Below are 20298 nucleotides of genomic sequence, written 5' to 3'. Positions count from 1 at the left end.
CTCACAGAGGAATGAAAAGAAAGCAGAATGAACTCGAAGCAGCCTAGCCTCCTCTGCAGAGCCCGCACTGGACCCCAGCTTGTGCTCTCTCCCTCTCTCACTCACAAAGGAATGAAACAAAAGCAGAATGAACTCAAAGCAGCTTAGCCTTCTCTGCAGAGCCTGTGCCAGGCCCGAGCAGCATCTGCTTTCTCTCTCTCTCTCTCTCTCTCTCTCTCTCTCTCTCTCTCTCTCTCTCTCTCTCTCTCTCTCTCTCTCTCTCTCTCTCATACACACTCACACACAAAGAGGAATGAAAAGAAAGAGTGAACTCAAAGCAGCTTTGCCTCCTCTGCAGAGCCTGTGGGGCCGAAGGAGGAAGGAATCACATGGACAGATTCTAGAGCTGCTGGAACACCATTCCAGGGCATTCCCCCTCAAAAAAAGCCCTGGTAGACATAATTCCAGTGATCTGTGGGAGAGGTCACTTTTGGTATGAAGGCAGGATCTCTTCTCAGGACCACTTTGTCCTTATGTAAGATACGTAGCTCAAGCTAATTAACAGGGTACCTGGTTCCAATACCCTTCTTGCAGGTGTAACTGTGGCAAGGAACAAAGTCCTCAGCCACTTAAGAGGAATTTCCTTGATAGGCTCTAAAAGGGGTGTCTGGTAACAGCAGACACAACTGTATGCAATTTCCAAGTCAGAAATTAGTGAACCTGTGGCGCAATAGAGGGAGCTACATATGTGAGGTGCCTGGACCGACTCAGACCCTAGTGCCATGGCAGCACTGTTGTTAAGACTGTGACCTGACATCTTAATGTTGAGGCTCTGAGACTGCTTGCATGGCCGACCTGTAGGAAGTATAGAATGGATCTGGTTTTAGGTTTCATGATGTTAACCCCTTTTTCTTTTGCATCTCCTGTGAAGGCTTTATATGATGCATTATATATCCTATTAGTGGACTGTCTCCTAAAGGCCAGTAGCATGTTGGTTACTTCTTGTGACTAGCCTAGCCAAGAGAGGGAGTCTTGCTCACTCTCCATGCAGTTAAATGTAGCTGTTCCAGGTGTGGATTCAGAACTTGGCATTGCTGGAGCATAACCAGAGATATTGGAGAAGTCAGTGGTGGAAGTGTTAACAGCTGTTGAAGAATAGAGAGGCGTGGGAGCTGGGTCCAGTAGGGTGCTACCACTATGATTTCTGCTTGTTTGTTTTTGTTCCCTTATCTTCCTGATTAGTTTTGGGAGAATCAGAGCAGTTAGAAGGCAAACAGCAGAATGCATGGCCACTGTGATGTCAACGCATCGGTTACTTTGGCCTCGGGATGGAAGCACCTGGTGAAATATCTGTCCACTTAACTGGTTGACATGCTGTCTGTTCTGATTAGAATGTGTTCATCTAGTATTCATGGTCTGAAGTATAGTAGGGCTAGATAAATTGCCCGAAGCTCCAGTAGGTTGACAGAGGGTCTAATCTCACTGCTGGATTATTGACCTTGCACTGGTGGATCTTCTAGTGCTGCTCCCCATCTGGACAGACTGGTGTCCGTGGAACCTGATCCATTAATGGAATGCAGTGTTGCTTTCCTTGCAGAAGGCCTGTCATAGTTGTCCACCATACAAGGCTTTAAAAAAAATTTATTTATTTATTTTTATTGTGAGGGAGAACTGAATGGAAAGACCTTTCTTGTTCATAATTTGTAGTTGGAAGGGTATCAGAAGTCTGTAAGGGCTTTGTATCTAGTCAAGTCTCACTGGATGGTGTCGATACTCGGAATCAGTAGACCCATCAGTTTCGCAAATGTCATCAATAAATACCTGTCCTTGATGATCACTTGTGACATCTCCTTTGTCTTCTTTGCCACTGCTTCAATTAGGAAGAAACAATTACATGTTGTATCTAATAGGGCTTCCATATGTTCTAGTCACTATTTGGATTATAAAGAACTCTGTAAGTTGATCAAGAACTGTAAGCTTGTAGGCATGTAGAGCTTAACCTGATCAGCAAGTTGTCCAGGTAAATGTGTAGATGAATGCTTTTTCTCCCTTAGCTTTACACTGGATTGATCAAATTCTTTGTGAAGGCCCTTGGTGCTGTAGAGAGCCCAAATGGAAGTACTATGAACTGTAGATGGAGCCCCCTTGTGCAGAAATGGAGAAGTTTTTGGTGCCTAGACAAGATTGGAATGTGGAGATATGTTTCCATCAGATCTAGAACAGTAAGGTACTCCTTTGGTGTAGGTCAGCTCTGAAATCCATGAACAACAGACACCAGGGGTTGAACCTGAGTCCTTCTGTATGCAAGGCAGGTGGTCTGCCCCTGAGCTATGGGCTCTCCATTAATAGGGATTCTGTGATGGATCTCATCGTCTCCAATCTGAGATGCTTAAGTATGATGAACATTGAATATTTTAAGTCTAGTATCACCGTCCAATCTCCATTCTTTTTGGCACTATGAAGAATATGGTGTACACTTCTTTTCCCCTTGTCCTGGGGGAGTGGAGGCATGAGAGAGGGGGGATGCACTTACTTGTAACAAGAGTGCTGTCTATTTGGTCTGAAGAATTCAGAGTTTCTGTGAAGTCACAGCAACAGTCGCTATGAAACACACACATCTGAAAAAGTAAACTGAACTCACAAAAACACATAGCAAATAAACATTCGTTCTTAGGGAGCCGCTGGGCTTTTATCTTTTCCTACAAGGATGCAATCTGCTATTAGAGATGATCAAAGGCCTCAATTCATAGCACTTTGGCCCATACCCTTTATGCCCTAGCAATAGGGTTAAACATGTTGCATACTCCCTTCAAGGGGATGGCAGAGAGACCATAATGACCTGTTCATCAGTAGCTTAAAGGAAAAATTGCAACAGAGAATTCTGGTTCCCACATAGACTAACAGATTATAGCATTTTCTGTCTACAGAGAGTGAAATAGAGATAAGGTGCTATTTAATCTGTAGATCCTCAACAACAATAATTTATGACCACTGGAACAAAGAATATATTTGCTAAGGGTTACAGCAGAGGCCCTACCAGTAGCCAAATTAGTGAAAGTTTGTGCATCAAGGACTTCTTGCCCCGGGCCACCCTTTCTGAGTAGAAAGATGGTTGTGTTTATCTAAACCCCAGCTTTTGGCACCAGTGAGGGCTCCACAAGAATTTTTGCTGATTGTTCATATTTTCTTACCTGTCTGACTAGCATCTTTGGGCTTGTTTAAGAAGATATTAGATTCTTTAAAGTACATGGAAACTGGGGTTCTGGGTGCTTTAATTTTGGAATAGTTTAGTATATGGGAGTTAAGACATCTCTGGTGTTTATATACTTAAGTGAAAATGAGGTAACTGAATTGTGTTTGCTTAACACTGCATGTGACATTCTCCCTTTCTGTAGTAATCATGCTTAACCATGGTTAAGGGTTACTTTAACACTGGCATTAACTATGGTTATTGTTAATCAAGATGACAAGCTAGTTATTAACTCCAGTTGGGAGTGTATCCTGCTTAGTTAATATGTTAGGGTCAATGCTAATACATCGCTTAAGGCTAGAGCGTGGCAGTGTGCAATATTGTAGCCCATTTCCTTAAGCGTGTTTATAGGATAGGATAGTAATATCTGCTCAAGGTCTGAGTGGCTTACCTTATCTTGATTGATATGAGAAACATACATGAACAAGTGTACTGTGTCTCACAATCACTTTCTGTTTTATGGCTTAATTTCTTTCTTTGTGGAGACATTCTTATAAGAAGATGAAGATAACTGTTTTTTTGTAAAATCTGGCTGAGATACTTAAGGAGAGGCAGTGCCTTTCTGATAGAATTAAAAATTAAGACGAAGTTCATAAACTGGAATTAATCTTTGTTCTGTCTTTTTCTTCCAGAGACGTGGGGCAATTTCCTATGACAGTTCTGATCAAACTGCATTGTACATTCGCATGCTAGGTAAGTATGGTTACTGGATACAACATCCAGATCTATATATGTGGCTGCTTGCTGTCAAAATAGTTGATGTGCACTTGTAATTGCAGATGCTGTATTTTAGCACCTTTCTTCTTCTTTTATTTTTCTTCCAATGCTTTCAGTAATTGCTTTGCTGTGCATTGTTGGTTGGCTCCGTTTATTTAAGTAGTCATATACAAGTTCTTTACAGAGTAAGGCAGTGAAGATCATAATGAGATGGTCACAAAACACAAGATTACAGGTTCATACTTAACAAGAGGTAGATGCAAATCTGCTATTAGATTTTATTGACACTTCAAATATGAAGCCCAAATAAAAACTGAAACTCAGCTTCTTCTTACTTGAAAAGTTAGCCTTGATTGCTGTGTGTTTCCTACCTCTTCAAATGCACAATGATTATAGAAGAAACTTTGTACATATGAGATTAAGAATTTGTTTTGTTTAAACTGAATTTGAGTGACTCATATGAGCAAATATTTGTAGAGGAAAGTTTCGGCTTAAGCTGTAAACTAAATAGTGTCATGTGCTAGCAATCTTGAAATAGGGTGGCTGCAACAGGAAAAAACAAGTGAGAGGAGTTTCAGTATCAAAATTATTCTAATTGCTTTTTACTAATTTTGACCAAATTTAAGAATCTTAAGAAAGATGTAATCTGTATCTATAACATCTTTTGCTTGGCCATCAGCTCATATTCTGTTGTCAGACTTTTCTTTTGAGACTATTGAATCCTGAAGTAAAATTGTGCTTGATGAACTATTGAAGGTCCTTCAACAATAGCAGATCTTGAAGTTCAATCTGTAATACTCCCATTTGCCACTCATGCCATTATCTGATCACCAATCTCACCATTAGCTTACGTCGAGTTACTGGATAACACTCCCTCTCCAGTGAGAAAAACAGGCCTGTTTCTCATGGCAAAAATTTGTTGCTTTAAAAATAGTAAGGAATGAAAACGTTATTCCAAGTCATATTTTGATCATTGTCCTTCCTCTCCATAGTATATAGAATTATTCTTGTGCTTATATTTACATGTTTGTGTGTTCTTGTCTCTTTCATTCAAACTGGTTCTCATCCCACTATGTATCCCTACTTTAGAGTAGAACCTTGTTTGCCATACTGGAAAAGCTTTAGTAGTCCTAGCTAATCTTCTGCTAAATTGCAGCCTTTGCCCTTCCTGCTCATTTTCTTCTTAAGAAGAAATGTCAGAGTTGGCTTCTTTCATTCTCTTGGTATCTGCTGTGATAGGTCTGCAAAAGCAGCTAATGTTTCTATTCTAGATGGTTCAGCTTTGGCCATTAGTTTCTGTTGTGCTTGTTATAGTCACTCTTTTTAAAGAGAGAACTTTGCAAGTGAAACATTTAGTTAAGCATTATATTAATCATTATATTAATATTAATACTTCAAAACAAATGGATGTTGCTGCGTTTAGATGTCTGGATTTCTAACGTTAAGGCCTGGTTTTGGAAGTAATTTTTAAAATAATTTTTAATATTTATTTTTTCAGTGAGATATATTATGAGATAATGCTTAGTTGCTTAGTCCTCTGATTAACAAAATGAAATTGGAAGTCAGGGAGAAATCCAAGGTTAGTACTTAATGTAGGTAACATCCTTCAAGGTAATTGGATGAGATTCAGTAGCAGTTAAACTGTGAAATGACATGTTAGCGCGGAATAAACAATACAGGTAACATCACTTCTCACTGAAATTTGATCTCTTTCTTTCTAATAAGACCTTTAAAGGTGATAGCATGCCCAGAGTTAGATACTAAAAATCCATTCCATGAATGGACCTACCTTGCTCTCATGGAAAAGGCAGATTTTGATGGAGGAAAGTTCCTTAAAGTAGATGAAAACTTGAATAGATTCATAGGATTTGACCTATTGTCAAATGTTGGATCAAAGAAGAGACAAAATGGAACCATGCCTTATATCTTGAAACTATTTGTTACAGAGAAAATAGTGTCTGAATGTTCTTAAATGAAAGTAAATCCCTTTGCAGCAACTTGGGGCTATATTTTGAATTGGGCACTAGCCTGAGTTGGAAGCAATGTAGGCTCTTAATATTGTATGAGCTGAGGTTCAAGCAAGAGGTTATCCACTGTCAACAATCTCAGGATGGACATCAATGTCAACAGAAATCAAGTCTGTCGGAGTTGTCGCCACATGCATTGTAGCTACTGACTGTTAAACATCAGTGCATAAGAGGACCACTGTCAATATTCTGTTGCTGTTCACACTGGCAATTGGGATGCTAAAGAGCCCTCTTTTCTAAGTTTATTTAAATATATATTCTTAAGACTTATGAAAGGTTATGTTATGTTTGGTGGTTATAGGTTTTGAAAAAATCAATTAAAAATACTCAATTCTTATCCAAGCTACACAGCCCATGTAAGTGGATGGAATTGAATATTGCTAAGATAGTGGCAGGAAATAAAGAGACTGTTAATTCTATAGCATAAAGCAACTTTCTTTACCTTTATTTATTTCTGTTTGTAACTTCTTTGTCACCCTTTCACTCACATAGACCATGAGATACACTGAAAGCTTAATCAAGATGGCTCAAAAAGTACAAGTTATCTAAAAGCCTCTTTAGTCTATTTTATCTGTTTGGAACTCATACATGTCATCTTATCAGGAATGGTATTGGACTCTTCCATCTCCCTTTCTGCCAGTACACATAAAATGTAATAAACAGTGGGTTGGATTGAGTGATCCCTTAGTTGATGAAAGTGGAAGGAAAAGGTGATTTGCTCACTTCACCTTCTCACTGTAGCCCATTGACCCTTGTAGCTCTTTGAGGGTCCCACAGCCCTGAGAATCAACTTTCTGGGAATCAAAAATGGCTGTGTGGGGGTGGGAGAGGAGATTAGGAAGATTCACAATCTTAGTGTGATTGGATCCAAACCACTAAGTTGGAGACAGACTTACTGTAGAGGAACAAGCTCATGAAGGAGAGTCTTTTCCTCCTTTCCCTTTCCAAAGTAGCTTCATGTACCCCAAAATTCCTGTTCTGAGGTTCACAGACCCCCATAAACAACATGCAGTGTACTGTGAGGGGCTATAGTTAACAGGGGATAGTTGACTGAAATTGCATTATCTTGCATTAGCACAGCATGCCTCAAATCAAGGTTGCTAGGTTCTCACAAGATGGGACAGTTTTGCATGATTGTCTGTGTTCATTGTACCCTATAGTACATTCTGTTGATCAGGGTCTCTGTTGATCAGGGTCTCTTGTCTCTCAGCATAGGGCTTTTGGGGGGCTACATAGCAAGCTTGCATGGAAAGGGCAAGATAGCGAATCAGCTTGTGATTACACTTTCTGCTGCAGTGTATATCTGATCCACTGTATTTATTTGAAGGTTGAATCTCTAAATCAGAAAAGTAGTATGAGAGGTGAATCTCAAATGGAAGTAGGATTCTGTTGATTCATATATATTGCGTAATGTGTTTCAATAAATGTCTTCCTCCATGCTGGTAAACATCAATATAGCACAACATCAGTAAGAGAACAATCATGTCATGCTATTAAACACTTGAATAACAGTAATGAAAATTCCATCAGAATATAACATGAATTGAGGAGCCAACATTATATAAACATTGGGGTAGATCCAACCAGCTATTCCATTCAGTCTAAAAAAACTCCCTTGCTTACTACAGCTCCTGTCTTATATGGCTTTTATCCATGCAGGTCTAATGATCCCCAACATAACCTTTTTGGGTAGTCAGAGAAGAAACTTCTTGCCTTTTTATCAGCAGTAAAGCTGGTTTGATCTACCCCATTACATATATAAAACAATGTTTCACTTACCTGTAACTGTTGTTCGTCGAGTTCTGTCTGTGCAGACACACATTGGGACTGCGCTTGCACAGGCCTGCTTTGGAGATAGATTTTCTCGCTCTAAAGACCTTGAAAGGGGTGCTCCCAACTGTTTGTGCATGCGTGGCTTTTCCGCTTGAACGCTGCATCAGTCACGGAGAGACCTTTATCCCTCAGTTCGCCGCCGCCGCCAGAGGGTGAGAACAATATCATTCTCCTCACAGCGGGGTAGGAGGGAGGGAATGCATGTCTGCACAGACAGAACTCGATGAACAACAGTTACAAGTAAGTTAAACACTGTTTTTGTCGTCGTTCATTTGTGCAGCCCCACATTGGGAGTATAGCAAGCTACTCACCAATGGGGGCAGGTGTGAGGAGATTCCTAAAGAACAGTGAATGAAGTACTGCGGTTCCCACAGCTGCATCTGTTCTGGAGCCGGCATCCACCGCAAAATGTCTGATAAAGGTGTCCATGGATGACCACATGGCCGCCTGACAAATGTCTCACAGAGGTGTTCCTCTAAGGAAGGCTGCTGAAGAGGACTGTGATCGAGTCAAGTGAGCTCTAACAGTTCCTGGGCACGGCACCCCTGCTGTGGCATAACATTTTCTGATGGTTGCCACTATCCACCTAGACAGGGACTGGTTGGGTGTCTGTAGGCCCCTCTTTGGGCCAGTATAACAGACAAACAGAGACTTAGACCTATGGTATGATCTAGTTCTATCAATGTAATACAATAAAAACCTCTTAACATCTAAACTGTGTAATGTGTGTTCTGCTTCTGATGTGGGCTGGGGAAAGAAAACCGGAAAGGAAGTTTTCTGGTTTACATGAAAGTTTGACACTACCTTAGGAGTGAACCTGATACTGGGGTGTAATACCACCTTCGGAGAGAAAAATTGTAGGAAAGGTGGATCTACTCTTAAGGCACCCAACTCTCCCACTGTCTTCAGGGAGGTAATGGCTACAAGGAAGGCTGCCTTCCAAGATACAAGGGCTATTGGGCAGTCATCCAGTGGCTCGAAGGGAGGGTGTATCAATTGAGTCAGGACTAGAGAGACACTCCATTGAGGAGTAGGAGCCCTCCTAGGGGGAAAAGTATGGAGTGCCCCCTGCAGAAACTGCTTGGAAGCATGATGGGAGAACAAAGTCTTTACTGTCCGTCTTCTGTGCAGTCACACATGGGGACTGCGCTTGCGCAGGCCTACCGACCAGAATTTTTCTTTTCTAGCAAACGTCCACCAGGAGGCGCTTGTCTGCTCGATGCGCATGCGCGGCCTTTCCTGCCAACGCGACATCTGGCGACAGCGCCCCCTTCCCCCCAGTTTCTTCTTTGCTGCTGACCGGTGAAGAACTAGCTGTCCGCTGTGAAGAGAAGAAGTACATCATATTGTGAGAACGATTTACTTTCCTTATCATGGCTGATAAAGCGTTATTTAAACGCTGCTCTACCTGCTTGACCAAGATGATGAGAACTGATGGCCATTCTGCTTGTTTGGAATGTTTGGGTGAGACCCACATCGTTCAAAAATGTGAGCACTGCCAGCGTTTTACGCCTAAGGCCAGAGCCGAGAGAGCGATCAGACTACAGGCTCTATTGTGGAAGCGGGCTATGCGGGCTACTGGGGTTGAGACTCCTTCTGAATCGCTCCTGGTAAGTGGCAAGTCTAAACCGCCATCGGTGAGCGGCACATCGTTTCGTAGCACCGTGTCGACTACTCGTTCCCGTTCTCCGGATCGGATCCGACAGGCTTCGACTCCTGCTTTGGAACCGAAATGCATCTTGAGTTCCACTTTGGATCGTAAGACCCTGTCGGCCTCGGATCCGAGTCGAAAGCAACGACGTTCAAAGTCTCCTTCGAGGTCGGAACCATCTGCTACTTTGGCTCCGAAGGTTAAGAGAACCTTGTCGGATCCGTCCATCCTGCACAAATCCGATTCAAAGTCATTGGATCCGAAGCCGTCCATCCTGCACAGATCCGATCCGAACTCGTCGGATCCGAAGCCGTCGGATCTGAAGTCGGCAGAGCCGGTGCGCACTGTGCAGGTGTCAATGGATACTCCCGTGTTGGATCTGAAGGTCTGAGATCCGACGGTGCCTGACAGGGGATCAGACCTGGCGGGCCAAGACTGTAGCTCTGGACATGCCACGGTGGCTCAGGGTGGCAAGAAGGCTAAAAAGAAGTCTAAACACAGACACTCTATGGCTGTGCAGACAGAGCAGATTTTGTGGGAGAGACCCAAGACCCCTTCTCTGCATTTCTCGTCACCATCATGCCACTCTTCTGCCGACGAGGGTGAATTACCCAAGGCTCCTTTGTCTAGTTCCCGCAGATGGCCCACCCGTGATTATGTTGGCAGAGAGGATCTCTCTCATCACTTACCACGGAGTGATTATGAGGGAGAAAGATCGGTTTATTCAAGATCTCATTGCTCTTACTCTCCATATTCTGGAAGAGATCACTGGGCTGAGGCTAGGAGTGATTTCTATGGAATCACATGGCGATTTCCATGGACAAACTTCCCGCTGACCAGAAAGTGCTTGCGAGGGTAATTTTGGAGGAGGCATCACGTTTGTCAAGACAGCAAATTAATGCTGGCCGTGATGCGGTGGATACTTCTGCAAGAGCACTAGCATCATCTGTTGTGCTTCACAGACACTCCTGGCTCCGTACAACTTCATTGCCAGTTGAGACATGAGACAAGGTAGAAAATCTACCCTTTGGAGGACAAACCTGGTTTTCGAGCAAGACAGACGAGTATCTGTCGCAGAAGCGTAAAATTGGTTGACAGCCCATTCCTATGGGATTGTCCCAACCAGACAGTATGCCGAGCATTGCTACCAGTATCGCTCGTCGCAGAGTTACCGTGGTGGGAACCTGAGATACCAGCCGTATCCTCGTTACAGTCCCTACAGGCAATATCACCCCCCTACAAGTTCATATCAACTCAGGAGACCTAATTATCGACCACAACGCAGTCAGCAGAATCCTGGTGCCAAGGAACCATCGACTCAACCAAAACAGTTCTGACTAGAGTTTGAACAATCTGTTTTTAGGGATAGATTGGATCAGTTTGCCACTGCATGGGCAGAAATTATGTGAGATAGTTGGGTTCTTAATATCATAACAGTTGGTTATAAAATTCAGTTTGATGTTTACCCTGTGTTGTCTCTTCCTGATTTTTCCCAACAATCCTCTTCTGACAAACTGCAGATAGAGGTGGAATCTCTTCAACAGAAGGGAGCTGTACAGGAGGTTCTCCTTCAGGACTCTCCTTTGGGTTTCTACTCTAGGATGTTCCTTGTAGACAAGAAGGATGGTAGGGTTCGCCCCATTTTAGATTTGAGATAATTGAATAAATTCATTCTCGTTAAGAGGTTCAGGATGCTTACATTAAATACAGTTCTTCAGTTAATGCCTGAAGACATGTGGTTCGCTGTCCTAGATCTTAAGGACGCGTACTTCCATATTGCCATCCATCCTGACCATAGGAAGTATCTCAGGTTCCTTTGTAAGGGCAAGGTTTTTCATTACCAGGTACTCCCTTTCGGGCTCTCAATGGCTCTCCGGGTATTTTCTAAATGTATGGTGGTGGTGGTTGCTTATCTTAGAGAACAGGGCTGCACAGTCTATCCTTATTTGGACGACTGGCTGTTGGAAGCCCCGTCAGCAGATGCACTTCGGGACAAGGTCAATAAGGTTATGCTTACCTGTTCCCACTTGGGGCTCTTGGTGAACGTCAAGAAATTGACTCTTACTCCCTCCAGGAGGATACTGTTTATAGGTATGGTCCTGGATGGTGTCCTCAATAAGGGTTTCCTGCCCCGTGAGTGAGTGCTACGGATTTGCAGGATGTTGGCCCTTTTTACTAGATGCAGATTCCAATCTGTGGCTGCTATCCAGAGGTTATTAGGCCTGATGGCTTCTTCCACAGCAGTCACCCCTATGGCTTGCTTACATAGGTGACCTCTTCAGTTGTGGTTCCTATTGGTACACGACTTTGAAAACACTTCCCAAAATAAGAAGTATTCTATCCCTCGGGGGGTCGTTCGTTCATTGAGGTGGGTGGCTTAGGGAGTCTAATCTACTTAAGGGTATAGCGTTTGGCTCTGTGCAAACTGAGATCTCGATCTCCACTGCTGCTTCCACTATAGGATGGGGAGCCCAATGTGGGGCCCTTAGGGTGCATGGGATTTGGTCGGATCAGGAGAGGGAATACCACATTAACCTCTTAGAATTAAAAGCTGTTCGTTATGCCCTTATCGCATTCGCAGATACCCTCCAGCAGAAATCCGTCCAGGTGCTCACAGACAATTGCACCACAGTGTTCTATTTGAACAAGCAAGGGGGCACCACCTCCAAGGCTCTTTGCAACAAGACTATTTGAATTTGGGAGTGGGCTCTGGACAGAAACATCTACATTCACTCAGTTCACATTCCCGGAACCACAAATGTGATTGCGGACAAACTGGGTCGCATGATATCCGACAATTACGAATGGACCATAGCAGACGCTTACCTAAACGCCGTCTTTGTGGACTGGGGATTCCCAGAGATAGACCTTTTTGCGTCAAAGGACAACAGAAAAGCTCCACAGTTTTGCTCCAGGGGAGGTCTGGGTCTCCATTCCCTAGGAGATGCCTTTCAGATTCTTTGGACAGGGCACCTGTTTTATGCCTTCCCTCCGTTTCCGCTGCTGTCTCGGACAATCAGCAAGATTCAGAGGGATGGGTCTCACATTATTCTGGTGACGCCCCTTTGGCCCAGACAGGCATGGTTCCAACATGTCATGCAACTTTCTTGGGGGTCATTTTATCGGTTCGCTCTGAGTCCGGACCTTCTGTCCGACAAGGGGATTTGGTATCACGACCTACCCAGACTGAACCTCACTGCTTGGCACATTCTGGGTCGGAGGGAATGTCTGAAAGAGTGACTGAAATCTTGCTCAATGCTCGGAGGGACACTACTCACAAATCATACTCTGCTAAATGGAGATGTTTTGAATCCTGGGCTAGTCAAAGAAGGGTGGATGTGTGGGACTGCCAATTGGTGTCTGTGTTTGAGTTCCTACTGTCGTTAAAAGATGATGGTCTTTCTAATTCTTCTATTAAAGTTTATCTGGCGGCCATTTCGGCCTTCCACCCTAAAATAGATGGGAAAATTGTTTTCTCCCACAGTCTGTCTAAGACTTTTCTAAAAGGTTTACAAAATATGTTTCCACAGGTCAGGGAAATTGTCCCTCAGTGGTCCCTCAAATTGGTCGTAGCTGAACTCATGAAGACTCCTTTTGAACCTTTGGCAACTTGTGAGCTAAAGTTGTTGTTATATAAAGTGTCATTTTTTATTGCTATTACCTCTGCCCGCAGAGTTAGTGAATTAGCAGCTCTGAGATCAGACCCCCCCCTTTTTTGAAAGTCCATCAAAACAAGGTAGTTCTGAGACCTGATCTTAGATTTAGACCTAAAGTTTCTACACAGTTTCATACCTCGCAAGATATTGTGCTACCTGTGTTTTTTCCTTCCCCATCCGATAATTCAGGAAGGGCCTTACACTCATTAGATGTGCGACGGGCCATATTGTTTTATCTTCAACGTACCTCTCAGTTTAGGAGGGATAAACAGTTATTTATCTGTTTTTATGGCCCTAGGAAGGGGAGAGCTGCTACGGCTCAGTCAATATCCAGATGGGTCACCTTGGCTGTTAAAAATTGCTATTTACATGCTAACTTACCTTGTCCTTTGGAGGTCAAGGCTCATTCCACAAGGGCCCAGGCATCTTCCACTGCATTTCTGAGGGGAGAGCTGCCACGTGGTTGTCTTCAGAGACGTTTGCCACTACGCTCTGGATTTGTGGGAGAGGAAGGAGGCTGCAGTTGGTCAGGCCGTTCTACAGTCTCTTTTTCAATAAGAACACACACACCCGCCTCCGAGGTAAGTGGCTTGTGAGTCTCCCATGTGGGACTGCACAGAAGACAGACAGTGAAAACAGAGTTGCGCTTACTGTAACTGCTGTTCATTGACGTCTTCTGTGCAGGCACACAAACCCTCCCTCCTGCCCCGCTGTATTCTTCCAAGTATTGTGAAGGCATTTCGGTGGCACAGGAGAAACTGAGGGGAAGGGGGCGCTGTCGCCGGATGTCGCATTGGTGGGAAAGGCCGCGCATGCGCATCGGGCAAACAAGTGCCCCCTGGTGGACGTTTGCTAGAAAAGAAAAATTCCGGTCGGTAGGCCTGCGCAAGTGCAGTCCCCATGTGTGCCTGCACAGAAGACATCAATGAACAGCAGTTACGGTAAGCGCAACTCTGTTTTATTTATTATTTATTTATTTGATTTGATTTATGCCCCGCCCTCCCCACAGATGGGCTTAGGGCAGCTAACAACATTTAAAAAATACATTAAAAATCACAGAACCATAAAATCAATAATAATTTTTAAAAAGTCATTAAAATAGTCCAGGAGCAGGCTATTTAAACAAATATTGGGAGTCTGTACATGGGCATAGCAGATGGCCGAGGGCAGCCCCAGAAAAAGCCCCACATAGTCATGAAAGGCTGATACAGCAGCCAAATGAACCTTGATATACGAGGCTGTAAGACCGCTGTGTAATAGGGACAAAAGGTAGTCAAAAACCTTAGGAATGGGTCAAGAAAAAGGGGATAAACCCCTCTCTGATGTCCATACTGCGAACCTGTTCCACTTGAAAGAGTATGATAGCCTTGTGGAGGGTTTCCTAGCATTTAACAAAATTTGTGACGCTTCCCTAGAGAAGGTTAGTGTGTTGGGAATAACAGCAATGCTGCAAGGTTGAGGGTTCTGACATCGTGATGCATCACTTGCCCCCTGCATAGGAGATCTGGAACACTCGGCAGTCTGAGGCAATAACCTCTGGCTAACTGCCAGAGTAGGGGAAACCATTCCCTGCGGGGCCAAAAAGGCGCAATGAGGATGCAATGTGTCTAAAAGTGACGGACCCTGCACAATACCCTGGGTAGAAGGGGTATTGGGGGGAATGCGTAGAACAGTCCCTTGTCCCATGGCATTTGGAAACCATCCCCATTGAGCCGCTGTCCAGTCCCGCTTGTGAACAGAATAGTCTGGCTTTAGTATTCTGGGATGTAGTGAAGAGATCGATATGTGGGAATCCCCATGCCTTGAAGATTGGAAGGAGGTACTTCGCTTTGATCGACCATTCGTGATGTAGAATGAAGAGCCTGCTGAGCTGGTCCGCCCTCGCCTTCACCTTGCCCGCAATATGTATCGCCTGAGGGAAGGTGTTGTTGCAAATTGCCCAAAGCCAAAGATGGGTAGCTTCTCTGCAGAGGATAAGGGAGGCTGTCTCCCCCTGCCTGTTTAAATAGTATAGAGCAGTGGTATTGTCCATCTCTTGTCTCAAACCATCCTTGCAAAAGAGGTAAGTGAATAACGAATAACCCTCAATTCTAACACATTAATGTGTAGTTTGGATTCCGAAGGGGACCAGGTACCCTGAATCAAGAACTTCCCCGAATGCCCTCCCCAACCCAGGAGGGATGCATCAGTGGTCAGGTTTATCTCTGGAGGAAGAATCCCAAAGGGGTGCCTCTAGACAAGTTGACTGAACTAGTTCACCATTGAAGGGATCTGATGACAGCCCTGGGAATAGAAAGGCTCTTGGCTTGTAAGTTCTTAGAAGGATCAAAGATTCTGATAAACCAGTTTTGCAGCGGTCTCATGAAGAAATGTGCAAATGGACGACAGCTGTGGTAGAGGCCATAATACCCAACAACTTCTGAACTACCCTCTCAGGTTGAAAGCGTTTCACTTCTACCTGTCTCACAAGCGATTGTATGGCTCCCATCCTTTCTTGGGGGAGAAATGCTCTACCTGCTCTAGAATCTAAAAAGGCTCCAATGAACTATATGGACTGTGTTGGTTCAAAGGTGGACTATTTCCAATTAATCATGAGGCCTAGGTTGGAAAAGGTGGCAGTGGGGCTTCCCCTGATCGGTTCACAAGGAGCCAGTCATCCAAGTAAGCTTATATAGTGGATCCCCGTGATCTGAGAAAGGCAACTACTACTGCAATTCACTTAGTGAAAACCCGTGGGGCTGAGGAAAGCTCAAAGGGTAGTGCTGTGTATTGGAAAACTTCACCCACATAGCAAAAACGTAAGTATTTTCTGTGGGCCTGGTGTATGGAAATATGAAAATATGTGGCCTTGAAGTCAAGAACCGCAAACCAAGCATCCACCTCAAGGTAACGAATGACATCAACAAGCATTAACATATAAAATTTCTCAACTTTAATGAACTTATTAAGATGTCGCAAGTCAAGGATTGGTCTCACTCCACCATCCTTCTTTTCAACTGTAAAGTAATGGGAATAAAAAACAAATTTGGGAGCACTTTGAGGGACTCTCTCTATAGCCCCCTTATCCAACAACTCAGAAATGGCCAAGAAAAGCTCTTTGGAAGGGAAAGCTGACTTTCCAGAACAACGTAAAGGAGGGGTCCCTTGAAAATGTAAACGCGGTAGCCCTCTTGAACTATGGCCAGAACCCAAGATTCAGTAGTAATCATCTCCCACTGGTCAAGGAAAGGTGCCAGCCTGTCTTGAAAAGAGCAGGGTTGCGCACCAGAAAAGGTGGTCAGTCAAAAAACAGGCTTTGAAGGCTGAGGCTGCTTGGGAGACTGTGGTTGACCCTTCTTGGTTCTTGATCTATTGGATCTCCTTCCCAAACTATGCTGGTATGAAGAGTATCCTTTGTAGGGTTGAAAACGCTGATAAGGCTGATAAAAGTACCTGGTGTTCCTGTGTTGGTACTGGTGTCTTTCCTGACTGCGGTACTTGTACTGCTGTTGTTGGGACTGCTGTTGCGGAGCAATGACCCCCAAGGAACGTGCCGTCTGCCTGTTGTTTTTCATTTGGGTCAATGATTCATCCTTTTTTTCAGAGAAGAGAGAGGTTCCTTCGAAGGGAAAGTCTTCTATCTTGCTGCGCTTATCAGAGGTTAGTGCAGTAGACCTGAGCCATGAGTGGTGCCTGAGTACCACTGCTGATGCTATAGCCTGGGCAGCGCAGTCGGCTTCATGTTTTGCAGCTGTCATCTGCTGTTTCGCCAGATGGGTGGCTTCCCCCTGAAGAATGTTAATCACTGACCTCTTCTCCTCTGGTAAGGTTGCAATATAAGTTGAGAGTCTATCCTGTAGAAACAAGTTATAAGATCCCATTATAGCTTGGTAATTAGTGATACGGAAATTTAATGCTGCTGAGGAATAGATCTTCCTTCCCAGCTGTTCGAGTTTATGACCTTCTTTGTTGCTTGGGGAGGAGTGTGACCCATATTTGCTCTTGGGCTGCACTTCCTCTGTCACCAATGATGAGGGCTTTGGATGGCTGAAAAGGAAGGAGCAGTCTTGCTGCGTCAGCTTGTAGTACCCCTCCACCTTCCGAGAAATGGCAAGGATGAAGGCCGGTTTCTTCCACATCCTCTGGGCAATATCCAGTAGGTCCTCAACTGCAGGGAAGGCAACCAAAGCAGTAGAGTCTGAGTAGAGAGCCTGAAGCACCTTACTTTTGGGCTTGGAAGAGGCAGAACTGACATCCAGTTCCAGAGCCCTCACCATCTGCAGCATCTGTTTGAAGAACAATTGATAGTCCTGTGAGGATGAGGAGGGTTCCCCTACTGTCTCCTCCAGCGATGGGTCAGAGGCCAAGTCCGATATCTTGCCATACTGGGATAAGGACTCAGTGTCTTCATCTGATCCTGATGCAGACTGCACTCTTGGGGATGGATGATGTGAAGACGAGCCTGGGACCTCAGCTGGCGGCTGTTGTACTGCTGGATGGGACGCTGGTGGAGGCAACATTGATGCAGATTGCAGCCAAGACATAAAGTTGTGCCAAGCAGACATCGGTTGTTGGTGGGCAGATGTATAAGGCCAACTGGTGCGTTCGATGTCTGTGGAACTGATGGTGGAAATGGCCAGGGATATGGAAAAAACTGTTGAGTCAGTTGAGACTGGATGGAAGGGACCGGCTGTGCTGAAACAGACATCGTTGGAATGGAGGTTGGATTTATAAGAGCTCTAGGATCTGATAGAGGCAAACCTGGGTTCGTGGTCGTGGAGAAAACCGGCTCCGGCTCCCTGCCCACGATCTCCCCTTATTATTCTGGCTGGAAGGCAGGAGTGGGAGGGGGAGAAGGAGTAAAAACCAGAAAAATTTCTTCCTCCATTATCAGGGAGGGAGTAGATGCTGCTGAATGATGCTTTCCCTTGTGCGAGGGAGTGGAAGCAGGCCTCTTTAAGTGCTTTATCTTAGCCTTGGCCTTCTTTGGGATCGGTTCCGAGGACGCACATTCCAACCTGTTGGCTCCAGGGAGTGGCATTTTGAGGAACCTGACTTCCCTTTAATGGATGCCTCTGAAACCTTAGGCTCAGTTCCACCAGTCATCAGTTCCGAGGAAGTTGTTGGCTCCTGCCCTTCGGGATTCGGGACTGCTGGCTCGGAACAGGAGGCCGTATCCAGGTCAGCGGTTGGTTGTGCACCTGGTTTAGAGAGGCACGGCAACACCATCTCCCAAAGGGCAGCCTTAGGATGAGCTGCCCGATCGCTATGAGCCTTCGGAGTAAACTTCTGGCAATGGCAACAAGCTGGAATGTTATGAGATTTGCCCAGGCATAGCAGGCACATGGTATGCTCGTCAGTATGGGGAATTCTTGTGTCACATTTAGCGCATTTTTTAAACAGAGCTTTCTGCCGAATACTGAAATCCAATAACGGGGAGAACCAATAACGGATAACTACTTAACTGGTAAACTACCACATTATATAACTAATTAACTACTAACTACTAAACTACTAACTACTAACAATGGTCAAAAAGTGAGGAATAGAGCGAAATATGACTTCTCTCACCGGCGGTGAAAAGAGAACTGAGGGATAAAGGGGCACTCCGCGATTGACGCAGCGTTCGAGCGGGAAAAGCCACGCACGTGCAAATGGTTGGGAGTGCCCCTTTTGAGGTCTTTAGAGCTAGAAAATCTCTCTCTGAAGCAGGCCTGCACAAGCGCAGTCCCAATGTGGGGCTGCACAGACGAACGACAACGAACATATACATCTTTACTCGGTGAAGATGTATAACTTTACTTGATCTCCTATGAATCTCACTGGCTAGTTGCTCTGTTTCTTATTGTGAAGGGGAAAACTTATATATTGCCCTGCCCAAAAAGGAAAGTACAAAATGTGATAGAGGTAGCTATTACTCTGTTCCTAAGTAAAGAGCATATTATGTCCTCTATAGACCTGTCTTGTATATAGTCCCATAAATACAAACTTAATATGATGCTCAGCATTTTTATGGGCATTCTGAACTTAAGACAGACTTTTGAATGTGGAGAATTTGATCTTAAAATTTTGTGTTGTTTGTTAGTACATGAAGCAGTTATTAATACTTAGTACTTGAGGTAGTTAATAATAAAAACAGTTTGATATGATTTCCACATTATAAAAAAACAGAAGCATGAGTAACTCCCAGAGACAAACTCAAAATGATATACTTTATATTGCTTCCTAAAAACTAGGAGTGAGGTACTTTACCAGACCTCTGATAAATTACTATCATGGGAAGATGACATAAAAGTCCTTGGATATTTAGCAGAGATTGGCCTGAAGACCTGAATAAGTGGATAGTGATCCTGTGAATGCAAAGCTCTTAAGCTCTTAAGAATTATGCAAATTGTTATTTTTTGAAGTAGTAAAAAAAAATTAAGGTGGTGTGGCTATGACCAGACATTATTTGTGATGTTGTAGTACATTTTTTAACTCTTGAAGGAGAATCTGATTAAATGAGACTTTCATTGCTTTAATGACTAATTTATGGGGACCAATTTCATATTGATCTCAGTTGGTTTACTCTGTGGCAATATTTCTGGTTAGCAGAAGTGGTCTTATCAGTTTCTGTCAATTCTAAATGGAAGTGCTTCTTGAATTTTGAAGCCTTTTTTGGAATATGCTTTTACTAAATCAGTGGAATAACTATTGAATTATTCAATATACACCAAATTAAAGAGCTCTGATATAATAATCCTTAATATCATAAATAAAAGTTACTTAGGAAGGTCTTATTACCTATGGTTGAGTTCATTTATTGTAACTATTTGGGATTCATTCAGATGTAACTGAATTGTGTCTAAATTCATGTCTATGGTTAGTAATAGCATGAACCCTCTGTAGCATCATTTCTGTATATGAAGTCTTAGAACATGTCATATAGTTGCCTTGGATCTTGTTTTTGCTGGAGCCCCTTGATTTGTAGCAGCATGTTAGATGCCTGCATACCTGTTACCTTGGAATAATCCTGATTGGGCAGTTTTATAAATCTGTGCTTCTGAAGATATTTTTGTGTAATTGGCACTTGCAAAGATCCAGGCATATAGGTCAGATCTGCAGCATCATGTAAAATGCTACATGTGAGTTTTCCTCTTGTCTTCGACGTTGTCCTGTGTGTAAAGCAGAGCAAAGCTTTTAAAAATAAAAACCTATGATCTACCT

At 43.8% G+C, this 20298-nt stretch overlaps 1 protein-coding gene across 2 annotated transcripts in view; it reads left to right on the top strand.

Moving 5' to 3' along the window:
- Window positions 1-20298, top strand: part of PDE7A (phosphodiesterase 7A) — a 75452-nt gene that overhangs the window by 17424 nt on the left and 37730 nt on the right. For both annotated transcript variants that reach the window (XM_054985415.1, XM_054985414.1), the window contains exon 2: window positions 3862-3922. In XM_054985415.1, the coding sequence (XP_054841390.1) occupies window positions 3862-3922 (61 nt within the window). The remainder of the gene's footprint in view (window positions 1-3861; window positions 3923-20298) is intronic.

Source organism: Eublepharis macularius, chromosome 7 (genome assembly GCF_028583425.1).
Source record: "Eublepharis macularius isolate TG4126 chromosome 7, MPM_Emac_v1.0, whole genome shotgun sequence".
Lineage (NCBI taxonomy): Eukaryota > Metazoa > Chordata > Lepidosauria > Squamata > Eublepharidae > Eublepharis > Eublepharis macularius.
Note: the sequence above shows the minus strand (reverse complement) of the source record. Positions and strands in the feature narration are given on the sequence as shown.